General features: G+C 29.4%; 1 protein-coding gene across 1 annotated transcript in view; it reads left to right on the forward strand.

Annotated features, from left to right (window-relative positions):
• Positions 1-23,514, forward strand: part of Myo81F (Myosin 81F) — a 708,752-nt gene that overhangs the window by 650,351 nt on the left and 34,887 nt on the right. The window contains exon 10 of the mRNA XM_065514962.1: positions 8,820-9,023. Within this exon, the coding sequence (XP_065371034.1) occupies positions 8,820-9,023 (204 nt within the window). The remainder of the gene's footprint in view (positions 1-8,819; positions 9,024-23,514) is intronic.

The following is a 23,514-nucleotide window of genomic DNA, read 5'->3' on the forward strand; positions in this document are numbered from 1 at the left end:
TAAAATCAGAAATTGGTATACTTATCTTTTGGTTTGTGGTAGAAACTGTCGATAATGACGTAGGCATTGTGGTTGAGTGAGGCAAGTCTGTACTCATTCCTGGGAGTACATTAGGTACAGGGGCTTTTAACGATGGTTGAGGGGCAGAATTCTTCATGAACATTTCCAGGGACATCTTCAATATTCGAATTTCCTCTTTCATTTCGGCAATGACATCGTTTTGTATAATAGTCTTCTCGTGGTCACTTTCACTTTGTGACGACTCAGCATTATCTCCACACTTGACCGGTAAATCTACCTCGTCCTCACGTGTTTTAATTGTCTTCCCTTCCTCTTGAGACATCTTGTTAAGCCGACTACTTCGGCGGGGATCTGAAGACATTCAGCTGCAGTAATTGTATGGAACGAATCTTCCAGAAGTGGCATGCAATTCCGATAATTGTATAATAAAAATTGTTATTGCGGCTGCAATTCATATGTTACGGCAGTAACACTCTTATTAGAATTATAATAAAACGCAAAGTAAATTCAGATGAGATTTACTTTCTCAATAGTAGTTGGTATGGTTTTATTATCTAAACGAATTCAATAATACATTAATATCAATCTTATATTTAAATTTATAATATAACTTACACAATTCTATTTCCCGTGACGAATTCTTTAGAAAGAATGATCTTGAGTCGAATCGTTGTATTAAAAGTAATAATGTTACCAATGTTATATTAAAAAAACGTAATTCATGACATAGTCTACATTTAAGGGTAATAAATGATTAAAGACGGTAACACTGGACATGTAAACGGCAAATCAAAACGAAAACACTAGATGTGTAAATAACAAACATAACAATGTTTACATATGAAAATATTTAAAGTTACCAGTTTAAAAATACGAATAATAAAAAATTAAATTATAGAAGTTACAGTACATTCTGATTGTGTTTAATTCATAACAAAAAGAATTCCTTAAAATAGGTTTAAAGTAGGGTTGAACCATTATTAAATTTCATATATTTAACAATGGTTTACTACAGGTATTTTAAGCTAATTTTCGTTTTTGGATATACTTTTATCGAATTTAGCTTAACAAATGTTGTAAGTTTTTTTGCATAAGACTGCAAGAGTGTTAACTAAAGTAATTACAACTACTCTTTAATGAGTATCTTGGTTTTTTTATTCTGGAATGTGAAACAGATGAACCAGTAAATAAAATTAACTCTACAAAACCACCCCCTATTTACTTGAGAGAAAATAATACAAATTCACTGGTTCTGAGCCTGATCTAATTAATAGGAGAGAACTCTTTTTACGTTTTTATCCCAATCAAGAAATGCACGATTCATGAAACTAAAATACAGGTCAATAGTGAAAACGATTATAGAAAGGTTGTAACAGATTTTGAAACTCAAAAGAAAAGTTTTTACACTTATCAGCTGAAAGGAAGCAAGGGTCTACAAGTTGTAATAAAGGCTATTGACTGTAATGTTGAACCACTCGAAATAAAGCAAAGCTTAAAAGATAAAGGTTTTAAGACAAAAAATGTGATAAACATTAGAAATCGCGAAAAAAAAACCCCAACCACTCTTCCGTGTTGAACTTGAACCCGGTGACATAAACCTGAAAAAAAATGAAACACATCCCATATATAACCTGAAGTACTTATTGCATCGTAAAATTACGGTAGAAGAACCACATAAACGATTTGGCCCCGTCCAATGTATGAATTGCCAAGAATAGGGACACACCAAGGCATATTGCAAATTGCCACCCGTATGTGTTATTTGTGGAGAGTTGCATAACACATCCCAATGTAACAAATCCAAGGATGATCCTAAAATGAAAAAATGCAGCAATTGCGGAGGTAACCACACAGCGAACTACAGGGGTTGTCCTGTCTACTCAATTGTTAAAAAATCACAAATCCATAAACCGAAGATTTTCCCCGCTCAGCCATTAAATAACATCAATTTTAACTACCCCCCTTTGCAACAGACATATGACAAAAAAAGAAACATATGCAAATGTACTAAGAAACAACCAAACTCAGACGCAAGTCCGTCAACCACAAAACCAAAATATGAATAAGAGAGCAAACGCAAATTTTCAATTTTACCAGACTAGAATCTACAATAGAAACTCTTGTGGAATCGGTAAATAACTTTACAAACTCAATGAGTAACATGATGCAAGAAATGCTTAAGATGCAATCAATGCTATTGCAGGCTGTGCTTAACAGACCATGAACTGCCTAAGAATATGTTTTTGGAACGCTAACGGCATTCGCCAACATAAAAACGAACTCGAGTATTTTCTAAAAAGTCATGATGTTGATATAATGTTAGTTTCGGAAACCCATTTGACGTCTAAAAGTTTATTTAAGATAAATGGATATGTTTTTTATGGCACAAATGGTCCAAGAGATAGAGCATGTGGAGGCTCTGGAATTTTAATTAAAACCCGTATCAAACACCATTCAATGTGTGATATTTGTGAAGATTATATTCAAGCTACGACAATCTGTTTGGATGATTGCTACAGAAACCTATTAATTTCGTCGATATATTCACCTCCAAGGTTTTCGATTACTGAAAACAAATATGAACATTTTTACGAATCACTAGGACCCCGATTCCTGGCAGTTGGTGATTATAATGCTAAGCATACTTACTGGGGATCAAGAATTGTAACCCCGATAGGTCGCGCTTTGTTTAATACAATTTCTAAATTGAATTTGAATGTGCTGTCGAGCGGAGAATATACTGGCCTACTGATCCAAGCAAAATACCCGATTTCATTGATTTTGAAGTTACAAAAAATTTACGAATGGAACTAATTCAGGTTAAATCTTCATTATAATTATCCTCCGATCACTCACCCACCTTCGTTTAACCCCCGAGAAATAGTATCCCCGACTGGTCACTCTGCAATATCAAGCACGAAAATAAATTGGTTGAAATATAAAAAATTTATTAGCACACACAGTACAGAAAATATATCGCTAAGAACACCAGAATATATCGATATCTCTCTCAAAAATTTTTAACAAAACTTAAAACTTGCTGTTGAACACGCCACTCAAATAACCCAACAAATAAGATACAATAGACTCTATTCTGCAGACATTGAACAGTTATTAGCTGAAAAAAGAGGAGTTCGTCGAGAGTGGCAACTCTACAGATCCCCTCAACTTAAAACGGAGCTTAGAAAATGTCGCAAACGCCTCAGTATGCTTCTTCACAAACGCAAAACTGACTCAATTAATAAATATCTGGAGAACTTAGATGCTGTAACGATTCTATGATTGGGTGTTTCATTTTGGGAACGGTGCTACCTAATATATCGGCCGTGCTCGTCGGTGGGGTGGATGATTTGTTCCCAAATAATTATAATTTATTAGCTATATGAATCAATTACACAGACTTTACTTTAGGTAGCATATCTATATAATTTAATGAATTCACAATGTAAAATAGAAGTGGTAAATGAATGAAGTGTAGCTTACGATGGAACTTGCTACACTGTGCCTAAGCCCTCCCTCCATGCTGCCATAAATCAATGTTGGCTGTCAGCCCAATAACAAAATAATAAAAAATTAACTTAATCTACCCTTTTCTTAATTGACATTTAGTATAATAAATATTAAAAATAACACATATTATTTTAAATATTAATAAATTTTAAATTCATATTATAATGATTTAAACATGAAATTTTGAAATTTTTGATTTACGAAAAGTGAAGTTAATGGTATGGGGTATAATACCATTAACTTCACTTTTCGTAAATCAAAAATTTTAAAATTTCATGTTTAAATCATTATAATATGAATTTAAAATTTATTAATATTTAAAATAATATGTGTTATTTTTAATATTTATTATACTAAATGTCAATTAAAAAAAATAAGAAAAGGTCACGATAAGTTAAATAATATTTTTTTTAAAACATCAAAGATGTCAAAATCATGACATGTAACTATATGTTAAAATATTAAAATGTGTTCAGTCGTCTTATTGAATGTGTAGTATTTACAATAAATTCAAAATGAACAATATTGAATATAACAAACAAATTAAAGAATTTGGCAACCCTTGTTACAATTTAAAATTAGATAAAAAAAATTGAGTGAATTTAGTTGTTCATTTTTTATTATTTTGTATTATAATTTATGTATAATTAATTGTGAGTGTTTTTAATATGGTTGATAAAAATAATAACCAAAAGGAAATAACAACACACTTACATTTGTTTAAGTCCAACGAAGTCAGCAGGCGCCGGATGACAGTAGACGTTTGCGAATATTATTTAAATTTGCTCAATCACAATTAATATAAGAGAGTTTGAATTAAGTTTGTATGCATGTGTATGAGTGTGGGTTGTGGATTGTGTATTAAATGAATAGTTAAATTTTCATCTAATACAGATTCCACATTATTGTATATGAGTTGTTTATGTTTCAAATAGTAGTGTTGAATATTGAATTTAGTGTAGTATAGTTTTAGGATATTTTCAAATTTTAATAAAAGTTATCTTAGGTGACCATATAAATTTTAACAATTTAAATTTAAAACATAAAATGATAATTTACAACACAATTTAACCAAAAAAAATAGAAAGAATTTAGAAAATTAGAATTTTAAGAATGTTATAAACTAATGATATAAATAATTTCGAATTTAAGAGCAAAAATTTAGAATTTTGAGTTTAATTTGATAGATTTAAGCTATATGTATTTAAAATTTTCGTTTAACTGAATATGAATATGTAACCGAAAATTATTATTTGATACCAAATGTTTGTTTTGTGAATAATTTATATTCACGTTTGTTTAAAAATATGGACCTGTAGTGCGATTCACTAACTTTTAACGAACCGACAATCGTAATGTTTATCGACATAAATAATCGCTTTCAGTAACGATAGTGTGATTCAGTAATTTATTTTTAACGATTGTTGAAGATATAACATCTCTGTCTACAAAATATCAAAATAAGCGAAAAGTAGAAAACCATTATTTGACACATAATGAAATAATTAACCAGTGGTGTAGTGAGTACAACGTTGACTAGCAATCGGAAGGTTGTTGGTTCGACACTTGGCTGCGACTTGCATTTTTTTATTTATTTTTTTTTAGTAAATACATAATTTTATAAATAAATCTACTAACAAAACAACTTATTTCCTGCCAATATAATTAGTAGTACTATAATCGTTATTGTCGCTAACATAACGAAAAAAAACTGCTTTAAGTAACAGCTGACTTCAACCGACAGCGAATGTCGTTAAAAATGTTACTGAATAGCAAATTCGATAAATTTTCGTTATATTTATTTTAACGATACGATTATCGTTATAAAAGTTAGTGAATCGCACTACTGGTCACCTTAACAGATAATTGTATTCGTATATGAGAAGATATAATTTTAAATGCAATATATTTATTGTTCAATGATTTTTTCACTTCTTCTATCGATGGAACTTCGGATCAAAATGATCTTATATGAACGGGTTCACAATGTTAATGTTGAATCACTTGAATCACACAAACACAGAATTGAATTTTCAAATAATTGAATGTTGAATCTTTTGATATCGTTCCAAAGCTCACGATTTAAAGATATGGTCAGCTTTAACACCAAATGTCTTAAATTGCACTATATTCAAAAAAAATAAAATCATAATTTTACAACAAAATCTAGCAAATAACTGAAATAATGACCTCACCTTAATTAGAAAAAGATTCTAAAGCGAAATTTCAAATAAATTCAACAAAAATGTAGCTTCAGTTATTTTTGTGACCGACACAGTTTAAAGAAAATTTTCAAATTATGAAAAATTTTATATTTTTAGACAAATGAAAATCAAAGGTAACTCAACAAAAAACAAAAAATTTAAAAAAAAAACTAAAATCAATTGAAGTAATTTTTGGTTCAAACAGTACAATTTCAATACGAATCTTGGATAATTAAACAAAATTAGATAAATTTCAACGAAGTCACCCTCACAATGCCACCCAGTATTCAAATTACTCTCTATGGCGAGCTACAAAAAATTAAAAAGACCTGTTATGAGCAGACCTCCTCTACGTAATTCTAGTGGAATTACTGTTTGTTAGTCATCTAAAGAATGTATTTTCCCCAAACGAGTCAAACTACATAATACTACATTACCCCATATTACTGCAGCTGAACCACTTCGTTTTGAGATTTCAGAGAATGTCAAGGCTATTGTTGATTTAAACTCCAAAAAATCACAAGATCTAGGAGCATCCCCAAATTGCATTAATAATAATCCTATTTATTTAAGCCTTGAATATTATCCACCAGAATGGAAGGTTTCTTTAGTTACAATGATACCTAAGCCGGGAAAGGATCACAGTAAAGTAGAATCATGTAGACCCATAAGCCTATTGTCAAATATATCAAAGCTATTCGAAAAACTGTTAATGCACAAGTTAAAGCCGATAGTGAATCATTTTGATTATATTCCAACTCATCAATTCGGATTTCGAGAAAAACATAACACCATAGAACAAACTCACAGGTTGGTAGAAATCATATCCAAGTCATTTGATGAAAAAAAATATTGTTCTGCACTCTTCATCGACGTTTCGCAAGCCTTCGACAAAGTATGGCATGAAGGATTATCGATAAAAAAAAACAATATTTACCAGTGAACACACACAAGCTTCTAGAAAGTTATTTAAGTCATCGAAAGTTCGTTCTTAAAGAGGGAGACTTCATAAGCTCACCACAGCCTATTGAAGCAGGCGTACCCCAAGGAAGTATACTGGGTCCCTTCCTAGTCGAACCCACATATCTACTTTTGCTGATGACACAGCTATACTAACCATTCATGAAAACCCCCAAGAAGCATCTGTACTTTTACAAGACCATATACTCATCATAGAAAGGTGGTTAAAACAATGGAGAATAAAAGTAAACGAGCAAAAATGTATACATCTTACATTCACATTGCGTAGAGAATCGTGCCCTCCAATCCTAATAAATATTAATATAATACCTCAACAAACTGAAGTTAAATATCTAGGTCTGCATCTAGACCGACGTCTTACCTGGAAAAAGCATATAGATACGAAATTGACTCAAATGAAGTTAAAATTACTACAAATTTACTGACTAATTGGTAAAAACACGAGATTGAGTTTAGATTGCAAACTTTTGCTGCTCAATAATAAAACCCATATGGTGCTATGGAATTCCATTATGGGGCACGGCCTCAGCTTCGAATATTGAAAAATTCAAAGATTTCAAAATAAAATATTAAGAATGATAACAGCAGCGCCTTGGTATGTGAGAAATATTAACATTCATAAGGACCTAGGTGTCTTCCTGGTGAAAAATGAAATAAAAAAACAAGCGGAGTCATATTTAACGTTTAAATTGTCAAGAATATGGTCATACTAGGGCATATTGATAACTACCCCCTGTTTACATGGTGTGTGGAGAATTGCACGGTTCTACCCCATGCGATAAATCCAAAAACGACTCAAAAGTAAAAAATGCAATTGTGGTGAAAATCACACAGCAAATTACAGAGGATGCCCAGTATATTCCATAGCTAAAAGAACATTAACAAATAAACCTAGTAATTATATATATTTTTTTCATATTTTATTTATTGTATCTTCACAAAATAATGTGAACTATCAATAATTTGTTCAAATCTTAAATCTAAATATTAATTTATATTTACGTCCCACCACAGTTGGATGAAAAATTATGTTTAATTTATAGATCCTATCATCAGAAACTTTTTTACTATCATACAATAAATAACTTCATAGTAGGCATTTTTCTAAAAAAACTCAGTTTTTGGATCACATTTTCCCCGTTTTAGGAATTTCAGTATTTAAAAATAAAAAATTTCAAAAATTGTAATGCCATTGATTTAAAGACATTTTAGTCTATATTGGTTCCAAATTTTGTTATGTTATCTTTAATTTTTAAAATTTTACATTAATTCAAATTTTATATTTTTATTCGTGGAAAATCACCATATGATTTTTTTAATATAAGTATTTGATATTGTTGAAAACACTTGATATTTTAGTAAAAATAAATAATATTATAAAATTTTGAGAATTCATTTACCATAAAAACAAAAAAAACGGGTTCCGATCTTTTATGTGGCTTTTCTATCGTAATTTTACGATGCAATAAATAATTTAAATTGTAAATTGGGTGAGTTTCATTTTTCTTGAGATTAACATCACCTGGTTCTAGTTCAACTCTAAAGATTGAATTTTCTCGCAATTTCTAATGTTGACTACATTTTTTATTTTAAACCTAAGCAGCCTTTATATCTACAAAAGACTCAACACCCTTAATAACAATTTGTAGACCTTTGCTACTCTTCAGTTGGTATGTGTAAAAACTTTTTTATTACAGGTACTCAGATTTGTTTTAAATATTCAGCTTTATCATGTAAGGCGTAGTCGTTTTACGACAACGACAATTTCGTAATGGATTAAAGAAATTATTCAACCTGTTTCATTAAACTAGTGCGAAACTGTCGTTGTCGTAAAACGCCTACGCCTTATATTTTTTTTCATTCATTATTTATTAACTTTGAAATATGATATGATAAGGTTGATTATCTGATGTCCCTCTAAGTAGACCTAATTATTATGCATAATTTAATAGAAAATTTCGCCTTCGTTTAAAGCAAATCTTAGCGAAATTAATTTTTGAATTTCGCATACATAAATATCAGTGAAAATTTGCAGAAAATTACATATGAATAAATTATTAGATTTTGTATATGAGCAAATATTAATTATCAATATTTTTACAGCAAACCTTTACTTCCAATTGGCCACGTATATTATGGCTTGCTGTGGATCAAAATGGCATACATCTACTAGAACATCGCTCCCGCAATATACTTTGTACTCATGACTATGAATCAATTATATCATACTCTCCAAATATGAATTCGTTGATGATATTTACAGGAACAGATAAGAAACAATCCAAAGTGATATTGAGCACATCTCAGGTAATATACAATAAAATACGAATCAAATTAATTAATTACATTACATTACATCTCTGAAATACATATTTATAAATAAGAAAAAAATATATATATACAGTCATCACTGTATAGAACAATTTAAAATTCATCTGTTTCAAAAACGAAAGGGCAATTTTGTGTGAGGCTAGGATAAAAAAAAATTTACAAAAGTTTGAGCTCGATAAGTTAAAAATTGGCGTGCTGCAATTCATGAGAACGAAATTGAGTATAAGCAAACATTATATTTGCATCCCCAATATTTCTCTAGAACAATGGTGCGCAGCCCATAGCACAATTGCGTAAAATCAAATGGAGGGATGTGGATTTTAAAAAAATGTGTGGATATTACATGCATTTTATCAAATTGTTGGTGATTTTTAAAGTTTAAATTGTTTTATTTATTAATTTTTTGGAAAACAAATTTTATTTTTAAAACATAGTTTCTAAATTTCGTGAAAAACTAAAATATGTTTGACATGTATTTCAGGACTTTTTGTTTTCAGAACACTTTCTAATTTAATTTCAAAAAATTAATTCCTTTACTTTTTTAATTTGAAATTAGTGCCGCTGAAGTACACCAAATTTATGGTGAATGTGTTCCATCGGTTTCAAAGTGCGAGAGATGGTTTGTGCGCTTCAGAAGTGGTGATTTTGACACGGAAAACAAATATTCAATTGGAAAATTCTGAAATACAATTGGAAATTTCTGAAATACAATTAGACATTTCTGAAATATAAATGGAAAATTCCGAAATTCAATTAGAATATTCTAAAATATAATTGGAAATTTCTGAAATATAATTGGAAATTTCTGAAATATAATTGGAAATTTCTGAACTTCAATTGGAATTTTCTCAAATATAATTAGAAATTTCTGAAATACAATTAGAAATTTCTGAAATACAATTGGAAATGGTGTAGAACAAAAGATATTGTATTAGAAATATTTAAAAACTTTGTAAAAATAAATATAGAAGAAATTCATTTTATGGGCGATTCACACGTTAAAGAACTACTAAAAATATATATTGGACATGAGACAGAAACGTAGATATGTTCCGTAAAGCTTTCTTGTAGTATTTATATAAAAACCAATATATTAAATATTTATCACAAACTCTGTAAAGAAATAATTTCAAGAACTGAAATAAATAATAATTCATTAATTCAATTCAGGAAATAAACTTTTTTGAATTGATTTCGGAATTTTGGTATAATAAATGACCAAAAAACAAATTTGATAAAACATATGATAATATTTTTAGAATTTCTAATTTGGAAGAATAGGAAATTTCAAAAATCGGCTCAACAAATTTTTTTTATATTATTTTGCTACGTACGTAGTGCGTCCACTGAAAGAGTATTTTCAAAATTAACTTTAATGCAAAATAAATATGCTAAAATTGGACACATTTGAGTCAATGCTTTCAGCACAAAATTTGTTGAATGAGGATTTGGAAAACTGGGTGCCAAGTGATACCCTTATCAAGAAGTGTACGTATAATATAAAAAAAATAACATTATACAACAAAATCAAATTTTTTCCAAAATTACAAAGTCCGATCAATAAATTTTGATAGAGGAGACAAAAAAAAGACACGTGTATCGGCGTTTTGAAAGTTTACATCTGAATTTCATTTGAGGGCGGGTTAAAGTATCCCAACTCTGGCACATTCTTATTGTTAATGGTCATATGAAACCATGTGATCCTTACATTTTAGGTATAAAATGTATTCCGCAAAGTTATGTAAAATGTTTCGGAGAATATTTTTGTAGAATATGTTAACCCTCTAAATCCTTAAGGCATGGGTCTTTTTTGTACTTCTTTTAAAAAAGTGCAAAAACCACCATTAAAACAGGGATTTAAGGGGTTAAACTGTTCCTCAAAAATATTATCCGTGAAATTTAACTATAAGTCATTAAATGCACCAAAACGGAAAATTCAACCAGAAAGTCAGAAATAAGACACAACAAAAGAGAGCTTACGGTTAATTTCGTATTTATTACGAAGTTTCCTTATATTTTTTAATAAATTTGTTGCAAGAGTTTTTTGTTGGCAATCTTTATGAAAATTTAATGAAGTATATTTTTTTAATTTATATAGTTATTTATTAATTTATATATGTATTTATACAAACTCCTTTTTTTAAGGTTTTTTTCATACATATTTATATTGATCAATTCAAAATAACGCATATCATAAAGTGTACTTTTTCATAAAATATATTTATAGTTTTATTGTAATACAAGTTTGAAAATTTGTTTTCAATATAACAAGTAGTTTTAATTTTATATCGTTTTTTGCTTCTTCTATAAACTTGTAAAAAATGTTTTTTTATTAATTATTTGCCACATATATTTTGTATTTTTATTTACAAAACTTACTAAAGCCCTAATTTTGTAAATCACGTCACCAAAGTGATATTTATGTGCATAGCAAAAACAAAATTCCACACATTTTAAAAATTTGTTTTTGTTTTATGTACTTACGTTATACATAAAATACAAATATTAATAAAAAATATAATTCATAAAAAAATATACTGGACAAGACACAAAAAACTGGACAATCCAGGCCGTCTGGCAACCCTAGTTATAAGAGATATTGATAGCTACGATAAGGAGATTCTATATGTGTATTTTTTTGGAAATCGGAACACAAAACGAAGAAATAGGATCGTTTTAAAAATGTAACATACCCGAGGTGTCCTACTTTTAGCACCTTTGGTGGCGCCCCTAGTGGGCCCAAGTTCAAAACTGAAACTTGACAACACTTTCTCTTTGTGCATTCATGTCGGATTTACCGTTTAGAAGTTACATATTTATTTCCCTCTATTTTTTTCTATACCACTGTGGTACGGTCTCTTACTTGTCTACTCTTGATGAGTTTTATAAAAATTTTCATGGAGTAATGACTAGGTCTTCAAACTTTTTTGGCTAGCCTAGGCAGTGTTACCTTTGGAAAATTTCAGAAAGTCGCGCAAAAAGGGGATTTCTTAAAAAAAAAGTCGCTCAAAAGGGGGATTATGACATTAAAAAGGGGAATCACTTTAAAAAAGAAGGAAAATAAACAAAATAAAAATCGTTTAAATGTTGTATATGAGTATGTATCAGAGATGTACATGAGTTGATTCACTTTTTTTCTATATGACTGAAATCACTGCATTTGTTGTGTTTTCAATCATCAGCATGTGCAAATTATATTGCTTGCACTCTCACAATTGATTGCCATTTACAGAATCATTTTTTAAATGCCGTTAACAATAACAACTCAGAAATGATTACTGTGTTTTGATTTGTATGCAAAGCATTCAAATGATTCATAAAAGCTCGATGGTAAGTTGAATGCATATGACAAAATCAGTGCATTAATTCGTTTTAAATAAACTTTCGAGCGTGGTTCAAGACTAGTGTTTATAAAAAACCGACTTTTTAAAAAACCGGTTTGTCGGTTAACCGAAAATTGGCCTTTTTTAGAAAACCGGGTTTTCGGTTAACCGACATCGAAAAAACCGGTTAAACCGGTTAACCGTCATATATATCTAGAAAACATAAAATGTCCAATAAAGTATATACAGCTTTAAAATTTGTAGTTTTTAGTAGTCAGTAATGGTTAATATTAAATACCTATGAATATACAAAAGTGCTAAGTCCATTTTATTTTGTAAAAATTATTGTCTCAGTCAAATGGAATTGAGTATAAATATGTTACTAAATATATAATATACTTGTTTTAATTATTGGTTTATTCATTAAATTTTTCTGATATGGAACAGAAAATGTAGCAAGTCCCAAAAAAGGACCTATAAGATGCAACTTCTTCTTAGCTGTGATTATTTGTCATTATAAATCATACCAAATAATTAATAAAACTCCATTATCTGATTTCAAAATATTTCAAATTATGGATTTTGGAACGTTGTTATTTCTGAAAACGACTTTGTACACTAAGCTAACGAAATGAATAATACAATAAACTTTTAAGAACAAAACACACTAATGAAGTCAAATTGATTGAAAGAAGGTATGCACATCAAATTCAACTAGACGTTTGGTAAAATCATCACTAAGTTTATAATGAATCATTATTAAGATGTTGCTTAACTTCTAGAATTCTGCGGAATTTAATTTTTATAGTTTGATTATGTGCAATTTATTCTGAAAAAGTTTTTAAGTAAACTCATCGTCCTCTACTATTTAGAATCATTGTAATTCTTAAAAATATCAATCTAAATAGGTTTATATTGTAAATCAGCAGTTTAGGTTTCAAATCAGACCAATAATGTTTGTACAATGAATATAAAAAATGCACAAAACCATGAGATTTCTTAATTTTAAACCTAAATTTTAAAAACCGGTTAACCGAGTGATAAAAACCGGATAAACCGGTTAACCGAAAATCAACATTTTAAATTAACCGGTTCGCAAAAAACCGAGATTTCGAAGAAAACCCGGTTTTTCGGTTAACCGGTTTATAAACACTATTCAAGACCTAAATTCCGTCTTATTTTGATACAATGAACTGCGATATAATAAAAAATATTGAAAAAATTTAAATATGCTAGAAAAATCCTTCTAAATACAGTCTTAAATTAATTCAAACATACTCATTAGAGTTAATTTAAAAAATTTGATTTGCGGGTATCATAATTTTTCTGAAGGTATTTGCGTAAATAAAAATAATGGCGTCCTTTTTTTTGGAAAATTTTCACTCCTTGTGGTGGTTCAACAAAAGCACGATGAAAAGCCATTTAAGCTTAGCAAAACGGCACCAATATTTCCTTTCTATCACTAACCATTAAAAAGTTATGAGGCTTCAAAATTATTTATTAACAAGAAAATAAAATTTGGTAAAAAAAATTTTGAAATTTTTTTTATTAGTTTGCCTTAGCAAATCATTTTTAAAGCCACATAAGTTTTTAACGGGTTGTCATAGAAAGGAAATATGTGTATCGTTTTAAAATATCAAAAATCTTCTTTTTTATGAGATTTGTGCCCCATGTTGTGGGTTAGTGGAACTATTTTTAAGGATTCAAAAAACATCAATTGTATTAATTTTTGATTCAGAATCGACTGGTGAAATCAGATTTACAATAATTCACTAACCATTAAAAAGTTATGAGGCTTCAAAGTTATTTATTTAACAAGAAAATAAAATTTGGTAAAAAAAATTTTGAAATTTTTTTTATTAGTTTGCCTTAGCAATTCATTTTTAAAGCCACATAAGTTTTTAACGGGTTGTCATAGAAAGGAAATATGTGTACCGTTTTAAAATATCAAAAATCTTCTTTTTTATGAGATTTGTGCCCCCTGTTGTGGGTTAGTGGAACTATTTTTAAGGATTCAAAAAACATCAATTGTATTAATTTTTGATTCAGAATCGACTGGTGAAATCAGATTTACAATATATTCAACCGTTTTGGCTCTACAGCAAAATGTGCTCAAAATGGAAAAGGAACCACCACAAAGTAAAAATTTTCCAAAAAAAAAGGACGCCATTATTTTTATTTACGCAAAAACCTTCAGAAAAATGATGATACCCGAAAAACAAATGAAGTTACCTGGTCACAAACGAACTCTAATATAGATAGATAGATGGAAAAATAAAAACAAATTTTGAAATTTGAAATCAGGAATCCCGCAATTCCCAAAAAATGGGATATTTTCGTTTTTCCAGGGGCGGGGTTATCGGAACCCTTTACAAAATAATTAAGAACATATTGGGCCATCTAAAATGGGTTACTATATTTTGATATCGACTATGCGATTTGAGAATTTTTGCACTAAAGTTGCAGATTCAAAACTTAAACTCGACAATACTTCTCCTTTCCGCGTGTGAAATTTCATTCAAATCGGACTAAGGGTTTAGAAGTTACAGATTTATTTCCCTCTTTTTTTTCTCATACCACTGTGCGCCATTCGTTTTATTTTGTTATGCTATATTCACCTTGGGCTTTTAAACGCGTTTAAGCAAAATTTTGATTAAGTTAATCAAAGCCGTTCACATTACATTTGAGATGATTAAGTTGACACTAAAATGATTAAGTTGACAAATAAAAAACAACAAACAAATTTATATTTCTTTAAGGCATTAAATATGGAAATAAATACTTTATTAAAGATATCAGCACTTCTGTCAAAATTGATTTATCAGTACTACACTGAAAGGTGGCCGATGCTACATCATAGTCGGTTTGAGGTGTGTTCAGGTGATTCTATGTGATTAATGAAGTGATTAAGTTTTAATCATGTCAATTTGAAGTGATTAACAAATCATTTAAATGTATGGATAATCATCTCAATTTTAAAGTGATTAGAGCTGATTAACTCTGCAAATGTGAACATAGTATTATGCTGGCAAACTTTTCTAGCAACAATACACACTTCTGAGGTTGTTCTATAGCACAATTGACATTTTTGCAATTGATGCTATTAGTTGCTGTAATTGCCACATATAAGTAAACAATGCACAGTTGGGCAGAATCAATTTTTTTTGGAAATAAATCTGGTATTTCTAAACGGCTAATCCGATAGGGATAAAATTCTACAAATAATCTATGGGCGGCGCTATGGGGGCTCAAAGTAGGGTACCTTCGACATGTTAATTTTTTAAACACGTGGAATTTTTTGTTTCCCATCCGATTTCAAATATATTTATATTTTTAGAAAGTGGCGAGCAAAATTAGAGGCATTTCAAAATTGAAATTTTAAAATTTTGCCATACCTTGGTCCTCTCAAATTAGTTAGACAACTAAATTACGAATCACATACAAAAGATTTCAGAGCAATATCGATTATGGATCCAAAAATAAACGATTTTCAATTTAGATATTTAAAAAATAGTAGATTTTTGCTGTTTTTTGGGCGAAAAGTTGACATAACTCTTTTTTTTATTAAAAATAAACTTTCTTTAAGAACATATAACAATTTTATGTCCTATGTTTCGAATATGTCGCCCCTACACCCTTCGGAATTCAAATTTGGGCCACATGTTCTAAAATCCCAAAGATGGGATTAAAAAACGGAAAGCAGCTTTAGAAACCTTGATGTGTTCCCTATTTATCCCCAAAGTATTTTCCCAGCCCTGAAGGAAATGTAGACCCTATGGGTAAAATTGTAAAAAATACCATTTTTGGGATTTTCGACTAAATTTAGGAATTGCGGGATTCCCTTAAATTTAGGAATTGCGGGATTCCCTTTGACCTTTTGACAAGCTTTTTTACACTTTATAATTTGGAATGACGAATTTAAAAAATGTTGAACATTTCATTGAGTTTTGTTTATAAATAAAGATTTTATTACAAAAAAAAAAAATTCAAGTCAATATCTCAATTAGATTCAAAAATATTTACTTTAATAAATAATCGTTATCTCGTCTTACATACTTGACAATCAGCAACCAAATAGCAAAAAAACAAGAAATATCAATGCAACTATAGCAGAGCAAGGCGAATTTATACAAGGTGGTGGTAGTTCTACAAAAACAACAAATGGTCTTAACAAATGTCAAAAAACAGAAATTAAAAATTAAACAAATATGTATTAAAACTAAATATAGTGTAGATAATTGAATAGTGATGGCTTTACTTATTTATGCAAAATATAAATATTTTGTTAATTAGCTTAGAATATGTAGATATTGAAGTATAAAAACAAGCTTTGACAGGTGTTAGAACCAAACAAGCGAAAAAAAGAGTAATCAGCTGATTGACTGACTCCACCTTGTATAAATTCGCCTTGTAGCAGAGCAACCAAATAAATAGGTGTGTTCAAGGCGAATTCATATAAGGTGACCTCATTAGCCCAACTGATCATCAGCTGTTTTGCCCAAACTGTCAAAATTGTTGGCTTGTTGTTTACTTTCTAGTGCGCGCCAAAAAATTTAAAAAGTGAGAAAAAGCATAAAGTTTAAAAAGTGATATTAATAATAATAAAATCAATTTTAAAATATGCGTGTGTGCACTTATTGTAAATTTAAATATCCAAAGGGAAGTGGAACTTTGTTCCGCGTACCTAAAGATGAACTAAGTCGGAAGAAGTGGAGTGAAATTTGCCGAGTAAATCTCTCGCCACACTCCCGTATTTGTTCCAAACACTTTTTGGCTTCCAGTATTAAATTTCTTTTGTTCACCACGCGTTTGAACTCTTCATCGATAATATTACCATTCTCCACAAGAAATAAAACAATAAATATAAATCTTTCACTGGTTTGTTGTTAAATTCCAGTTTATTATTAAATTCGCCTTGCTTTATACACAGCTGTTTTTTTGACAGATTGGGCAAGAAAGCAAAAACAAAATGTATGTTGTTTTTGTATTGTTGTACTTGTTGTAGGGATGAGGTCACCTTATATGAATTCGCCTTGGGTGTGTTCGCATACTTTCCAGTAAAAAATATCCAGTAACTTTATTTTAGAGAGTAAAAATAAATTACTCTCAATCTGAAAAGTAACAAAAAAAAGTAAGCGAACAACAATTTGTAAAAATAAGTTGCATTTTATTACAAATTAATTTAAAACGTTTGTTTTGGGCTATTTTTCTTCTTTTCTTTGCAAAACTTGTAAATTGTATTAATTTTCAACTTTTTAGTTTTGTTTGCATTTACAAGCATATGTTTTAAACGTTTATGTTGATATTCGTGACTGGACAAAAAATGTCCAGTAAAAAATATCATGTTCTCTATCTACAAACTGTCACTTTTATCACTCTCTTGCTCTCTCGTTACAAGTTTTTAAAAGTAAACGAACGGAATCCCGTAACTTCCAGTGATAATTTGTACAAATTATTTCAAATTATCAAGTACGCGAACACAACTAATGTAAATTGCTGCTAGAGAAAATTGCTAGCACAACAAAACAAAAACGAATGCTGACGCGCAATATTAGTTCGGCAAAAAAGTGTGTATGCTACTATAGCACGAACATATATTTTGGTTGTTGTGCTACAATAACGAGTTGACAACTGTTTGTTTTTTTTCAAATATGCGACTTTTTTTACACGATTTTTATATAACGCCACAAACAACAAGAAACGAAAAAACACAAGCGGATAACATATTTATTTTTTGTAAACTTCTTTAATTTTTATGAATATTTTGTTATGTTTTGATCTCTTTTATGTATTAGAATATTTTGGTTTTTTAATTGACATCTTTTCCTTAATTTGCGATAAGAAATAATTTTTTAAGTTGAGTTTTTTTTACTTTATTTTTGTTTTAAGTAAGTTTTTAAAAGTACAAATAAAATAAGTTTACTTAAAGTATATATCGTCGCCTTAAATGCAAACGGACGTAACTACATTTTTACTGTTTTTAAAGGATACGTTATAAAATCAATAATAATAGAGTATTCTTGGCAATTGTTCCATCATTCAAAAACTCGATTTTGAATTTTTGTGTAGTTACGTCCGCTTTCATTTAAGGTGGCGATAGGTATGTACATTAGAGTGACAGCCGATTTTTTTTTTTAGATTTCAAAGAGTGCCGGGTGGAATATTGTGACACTAGGCCTAAATGTTAAGTGCTGAAAATTTGAGCCAATTTCGGGCAACGATTTCTGGACGCGCATCGAGGTCAAAGTTCAGATATATGCAAAATTTTACTATTTATATGGAATAAATAGGTGAAACTCGTTAAATTTCTGCATTGTTTTCTAGAAATGTATAGATTTATTTATATTAATGAATATTACATTAAAAAAAATTTTTTGGAACTTAACCCTGCATCTCCTTTGGGTCAAAATGACCCAAAAACTGTATTATTGCCAAAATTCGGAAAAAATGCAAATTTTTCAGATATTTTAAAAATTTTGCTACTAAATAAATACTTTTGCAATTGAATGCAAAAGAATCGAAATGTGTACGTAATTATCGTTGTAATGAGATATAAATGACAAAATTTGGTTAAAAAATGTTAAAGTTATTAAAAATTCGCCAGACCATTAACGTGTTTCAGGCCACTTGAACAAAAAATTTAGGAAAAAAATTAACATATTTCGAGAAAAATTAAAATAAAAGCAAATTTTTATTTAAAATATATCCGTATTTACTTGTGTATGAGTTTTTGTCTTCGTAGGATACCGTTAACCTATTCGCAGGTATGGCCAAAAAAAATTATTTTTTTAACGGCTGTTTCAAATCTCCATTTTCAAATTTTGAAAAATTTTGTTAAATAAATTTCAGAATTTTTTGATCATCATATTGGGATTTATTGAGATCAAAATAGGGAATAAAAATATGAAAAAATTATGTTAATACCTCTTACAGTTTTTCTGTACCTGCGATTTAAATTTTGAGATTTTCAAGAAAAAAATATTTTTTGTCCATATTTAGGCGAATGAGCGCAATTTCCTAAATGTTATAAATTTTAAGTAAAACCTATTCATAATATTATAGTCCTTATAATTTTAAATATGGTCTGAAAGTTTTACTAACATCGGAAAACGATAACATTAAATCGTGAAGGTCAAAGGTAAAATTTTTCAATATTTGGAATTTCTAAGAAAAGATAGCGAAATGTTATATATTTTTGTGCCGATTTTAATGAAAATTGAGCAAAATATACATTTGGGTATATTATTTACAATAACAGTGCAAAAATGGATTTAATACTTTAAGAGCACTTGGGGTCAAAATGGCTGTGTTTTTCGTGATTTTAAAAGTTGAGGGTAATTTGGACCCCAAGTGCTGCTAAGGGTTAATTTCCATTTTTGTGCTGTTATTTTAAATTCTGGACCTTATGTTATACTTTCCTCAAGTTTCATTAAAATCGGCCCAAAAATATATAACATTTTGCTATCTTTTCATTAGAAATTCCACATATTGAAAAATTTGACTTTTGACCTTCACGATTTTAAGGTTATCGTTTTCCGATTTTAGTAAAACTTTCAGACCAGAATTAAAATTACCAGGATTATAATATTATGAATAAGTTTTACTTAAAATTTATAACATTAAGGAAATTTGGCTCATTCGCCTAAATATGGTCAAAAAATTAGTTTTTCTTGAAAATCGCAAAATTTAAGTCGCAGGTACGGAAAAACTGTAAGAGGTATTGACATAATTTTTTCATATTTTTATTCCCTATTTTGATCTCAATAAATCCCAATGTGATGATCAAAAAATTCTGAAATTTGTTTAACAAAATTTTTAAAAATTTGAAAATGGAGATTTGAAACTGCCGTTAAAAAAAATATTTTTTTTTGGCCATACCTGCGAATAGGTTAACTGTATCCTACGAAGACAAAAACTCATACACAAGTAAATACGGATATATTTTAAATAAAAATTAGCTTTTATTTTAATTTTTATCGAAATATGTTAATTTTTTTTCCTAAATTTTTTGTTGAAGTGTCCTGAAACACGTTAATGGTCTGGCGAATTTGTAATAACTTTAACATTTTTTAACCAAATTTTGTCATTTATATCTCATTACAACGATAATTACGTACACATTTCGATTCTTTTGCATTCAATTGCAAAAGTATTTATTTAGTAGCAAACTTTTTAAAATATCTGAAAAATTAGCATTTTTTCCGAATTTTGGCAATAATACAGTTTTTGGGTCATTTTGACCCAAAGGAGATGCAGGGTTAACTTCCAAAAAATTTTTTTTAATGTAATATTCATTAATATAAATAAATCTATACATTTCTAGAAAACAGTGCAGAAATTTAACGAGTTTCACCTATTTATTCCATATAAATAGTAAAATTTTGCATATATCTGAACTTTGACCTCGATGCGCGTCCAGAAATCCTTGACCGATTTGGCTCAAATTTTCAGCACTTAACTTTTAGGCCTAGTGTCACAATATTCCACCCGGCACTCTTCAAAATTTTAACAAAACATTTTTTCCATACAACTGATTGTCACTCTAATGTACATATGTATTTTCTATTTAACATGATTTTTAGGTCTCAATTTCTTTTTCGTTATGTGACTGATGTATTGTTTTACGCGAAATAAAAAATTATTGGCCCCATAATAGCATTTCGTTCTAAATTAGAACCTCGTTTTACGCGAATTTGATTTACACGCTATTGTTTGGGCCCAACAAACCGCGTAAATGGAGGCCTACCTGTATCTGCTACTAGAAATTGCAAACTAAAATTGTAATTTGTATAGTAATATATGAATAGTAACAGCCATTTATATTAGCAGAGTTATACAAAATTATAATAGCAACTATATTTTTAGTATGCAGATTGTTAAAAATGTATATTTACTACAATTGACGGCTAATACAGTAGCAATTGTAAACCCTGACTCTCACCAACACATTCAATTCTTTATTTCCTAGCGGGAAAAATTGTTAGGACTTCAGTTTGTGGGCCCTCTAAAAGGCATACTTACACATTCTAAAATATCCTATATTCATTACTGCCTGCTCTTAGAAGGTGTCCAAAAAGCCCTATGAATCCCCTTCTAACAACAAGTGAGTAAATGAAAATAGTCTTCATCAAAAAATAAAATACTGTGTATCTCTTTGATGAACTCTACATACAAATTTACAACAATAAATAGCTTGCAGCTAGAGTGGTCAATAATTCTAAAACCGGTTATTTTCCAATTTCCCGTATTTTTTAAACCGGTTTTTACAATGGGACGGTTTTCGAGTTATTCGACAAACCGGTTTTTTTGTCTCGAATTATTCGACAAAATCAAATATTTTTTTATTTATTGTAAGATTTTGCGATTACTTTTAAAAACACTAGTTTACAAATCAAACATTTTTGTTTGCTCATGGAATGAAACTTATATTTTTGAGAAGAGCTAGGGACGCTAGTTAATTGACCATTTTTTGTTTCCCACCTATACGTCAAAATTTGTAGATATATGGGTATTTATTTTTCACCTGCCCTGTGTACTACTAATGCATATTGTAGTGTACCGAATTGTGGTAATTAGGTATTTACATCGTTTCTGGGTACTCAACACTCTTGCGAAGTTACTAGATAATTTCAGAGTTGTACTTTTTTGACAAATTCCAAAAAAAATTAACGGGAAAAAAATAAATACTGTTTAAAAGTACATCTTTTTTTGTAGATAAACGTTAATAAATCGTTAATAAATTAAATACAAAACTCTAAAGTAAAAACTATGTTAAAATGTCTTCTAGAAAGTGCGAAATAAACCCAGATCATCTTTGTTTTATTAGCGGAAAAATTATTCAGTTAAATCGAGGTTTTCCTATAACACAAATACTGCAAAATGCTTATTTACATTATTTTGGATTCCCCGTGTCAAATCAGGATAAAAAGTGGATCCCTCATTCGATTTGCACAAATTGTAGTGAATATATTCCAGGTCAAATGAACATTATAAATGTCAGTTTGATTGATCCACAAAAAATAGTTTTGCCGCCACTCCACATTAAGTTAGGTTTAATGAACATTTTCGTAAAAACATTAGATGAGACAAAACCAGCATTTCAATATTTATGCAGCATGTTCCCGAGTTTTTCTAAGGCCAAAATAAAAGAAGGGATATTTGTGGGTCCTCAAATATGAAAAATTTTGGGTGATACCAAATTTGAGTGTCTATTAACTGATGTTGAAAAAGCATCATGGAATTCATTTAAACTTGTTGTTCAAGAATTTTTGGGGAATAAGAAAAGTCAAAATTCCCAGGATATTGTTGCGAATTTATTATATAATTTTGATTTGATGGGTGTAAATATGTCCCTCAAAATTCACTTTTTATATTCTCATGTGGATTTTTTCCCGGAAAACCTCGGACACATGAGTGACGAATAGAGAGCGTTTCCATCAAGATTTGAAGTTTTTCGAGAGGATTTATCATAGTTTTTGGGTTCAGAATAGCTAGGAGACTACTATTTAAGTGTTGTGAGGGAGACAAATGAAAATAATTATAAAAAGGGGACTAAACACTTCACTTTTATTTTTTTTTTTCTAATTTAATGTACATTTTTATATGTTTCGTTTTTAATAAATATCTCAAAAGTTTGACGTCCAGGATTTTTTTCAATATTTTTTCCGAAGTTAGAAGACTTAAATACACAAATCCCCATATGTTTCAATTCATGAGCAAAAACCTTGTATACTAGTGTAATTAGTGATTACTTTACACAGCACTTTTCTTCTAAATGTGTAATATGATTTCATGTTCAATGCCATTAACAAGTTAAACATCAAGTACTAGGCGCAGTCGAGCGTTATTGTAATTTTTTCAGGGTCATTTTTGTTTTATGCCTTTGAAAATTTTGCGTCTGTTTGATTTAGCTTCGTATAACAGTTCCTGTTCTACGTAGTTTATACCAACCGCTTGTCTTTTAAATTGGAGTATATCATAAAAAGTCATTGATACTGTACCACTACCATTGTCACTACTGATTTTAATAACAAGATTTAATCGTTCCTGCTTCCTATGCGTAGATATAGGTTTACGGCTATATGCATATAGCCTTATTGTAGATTTAAAACACAATTTTGTTAACGAACACTTTAGCTTTAAAA

The sequence above is a fragment of the Calliphora vicina genome, chromosome 1, assembly GCF_958450345.1.
Source record: "Calliphora vicina chromosome 1, idCalVici1.1, whole genome shotgun sequence".
In the NCBI taxonomy this organism is placed as follows: domain Eukaryota; kingdom Metazoa; phylum Arthropoda; class Insecta; order Diptera; family Calliphoridae; genus Calliphora; species Calliphora vicina.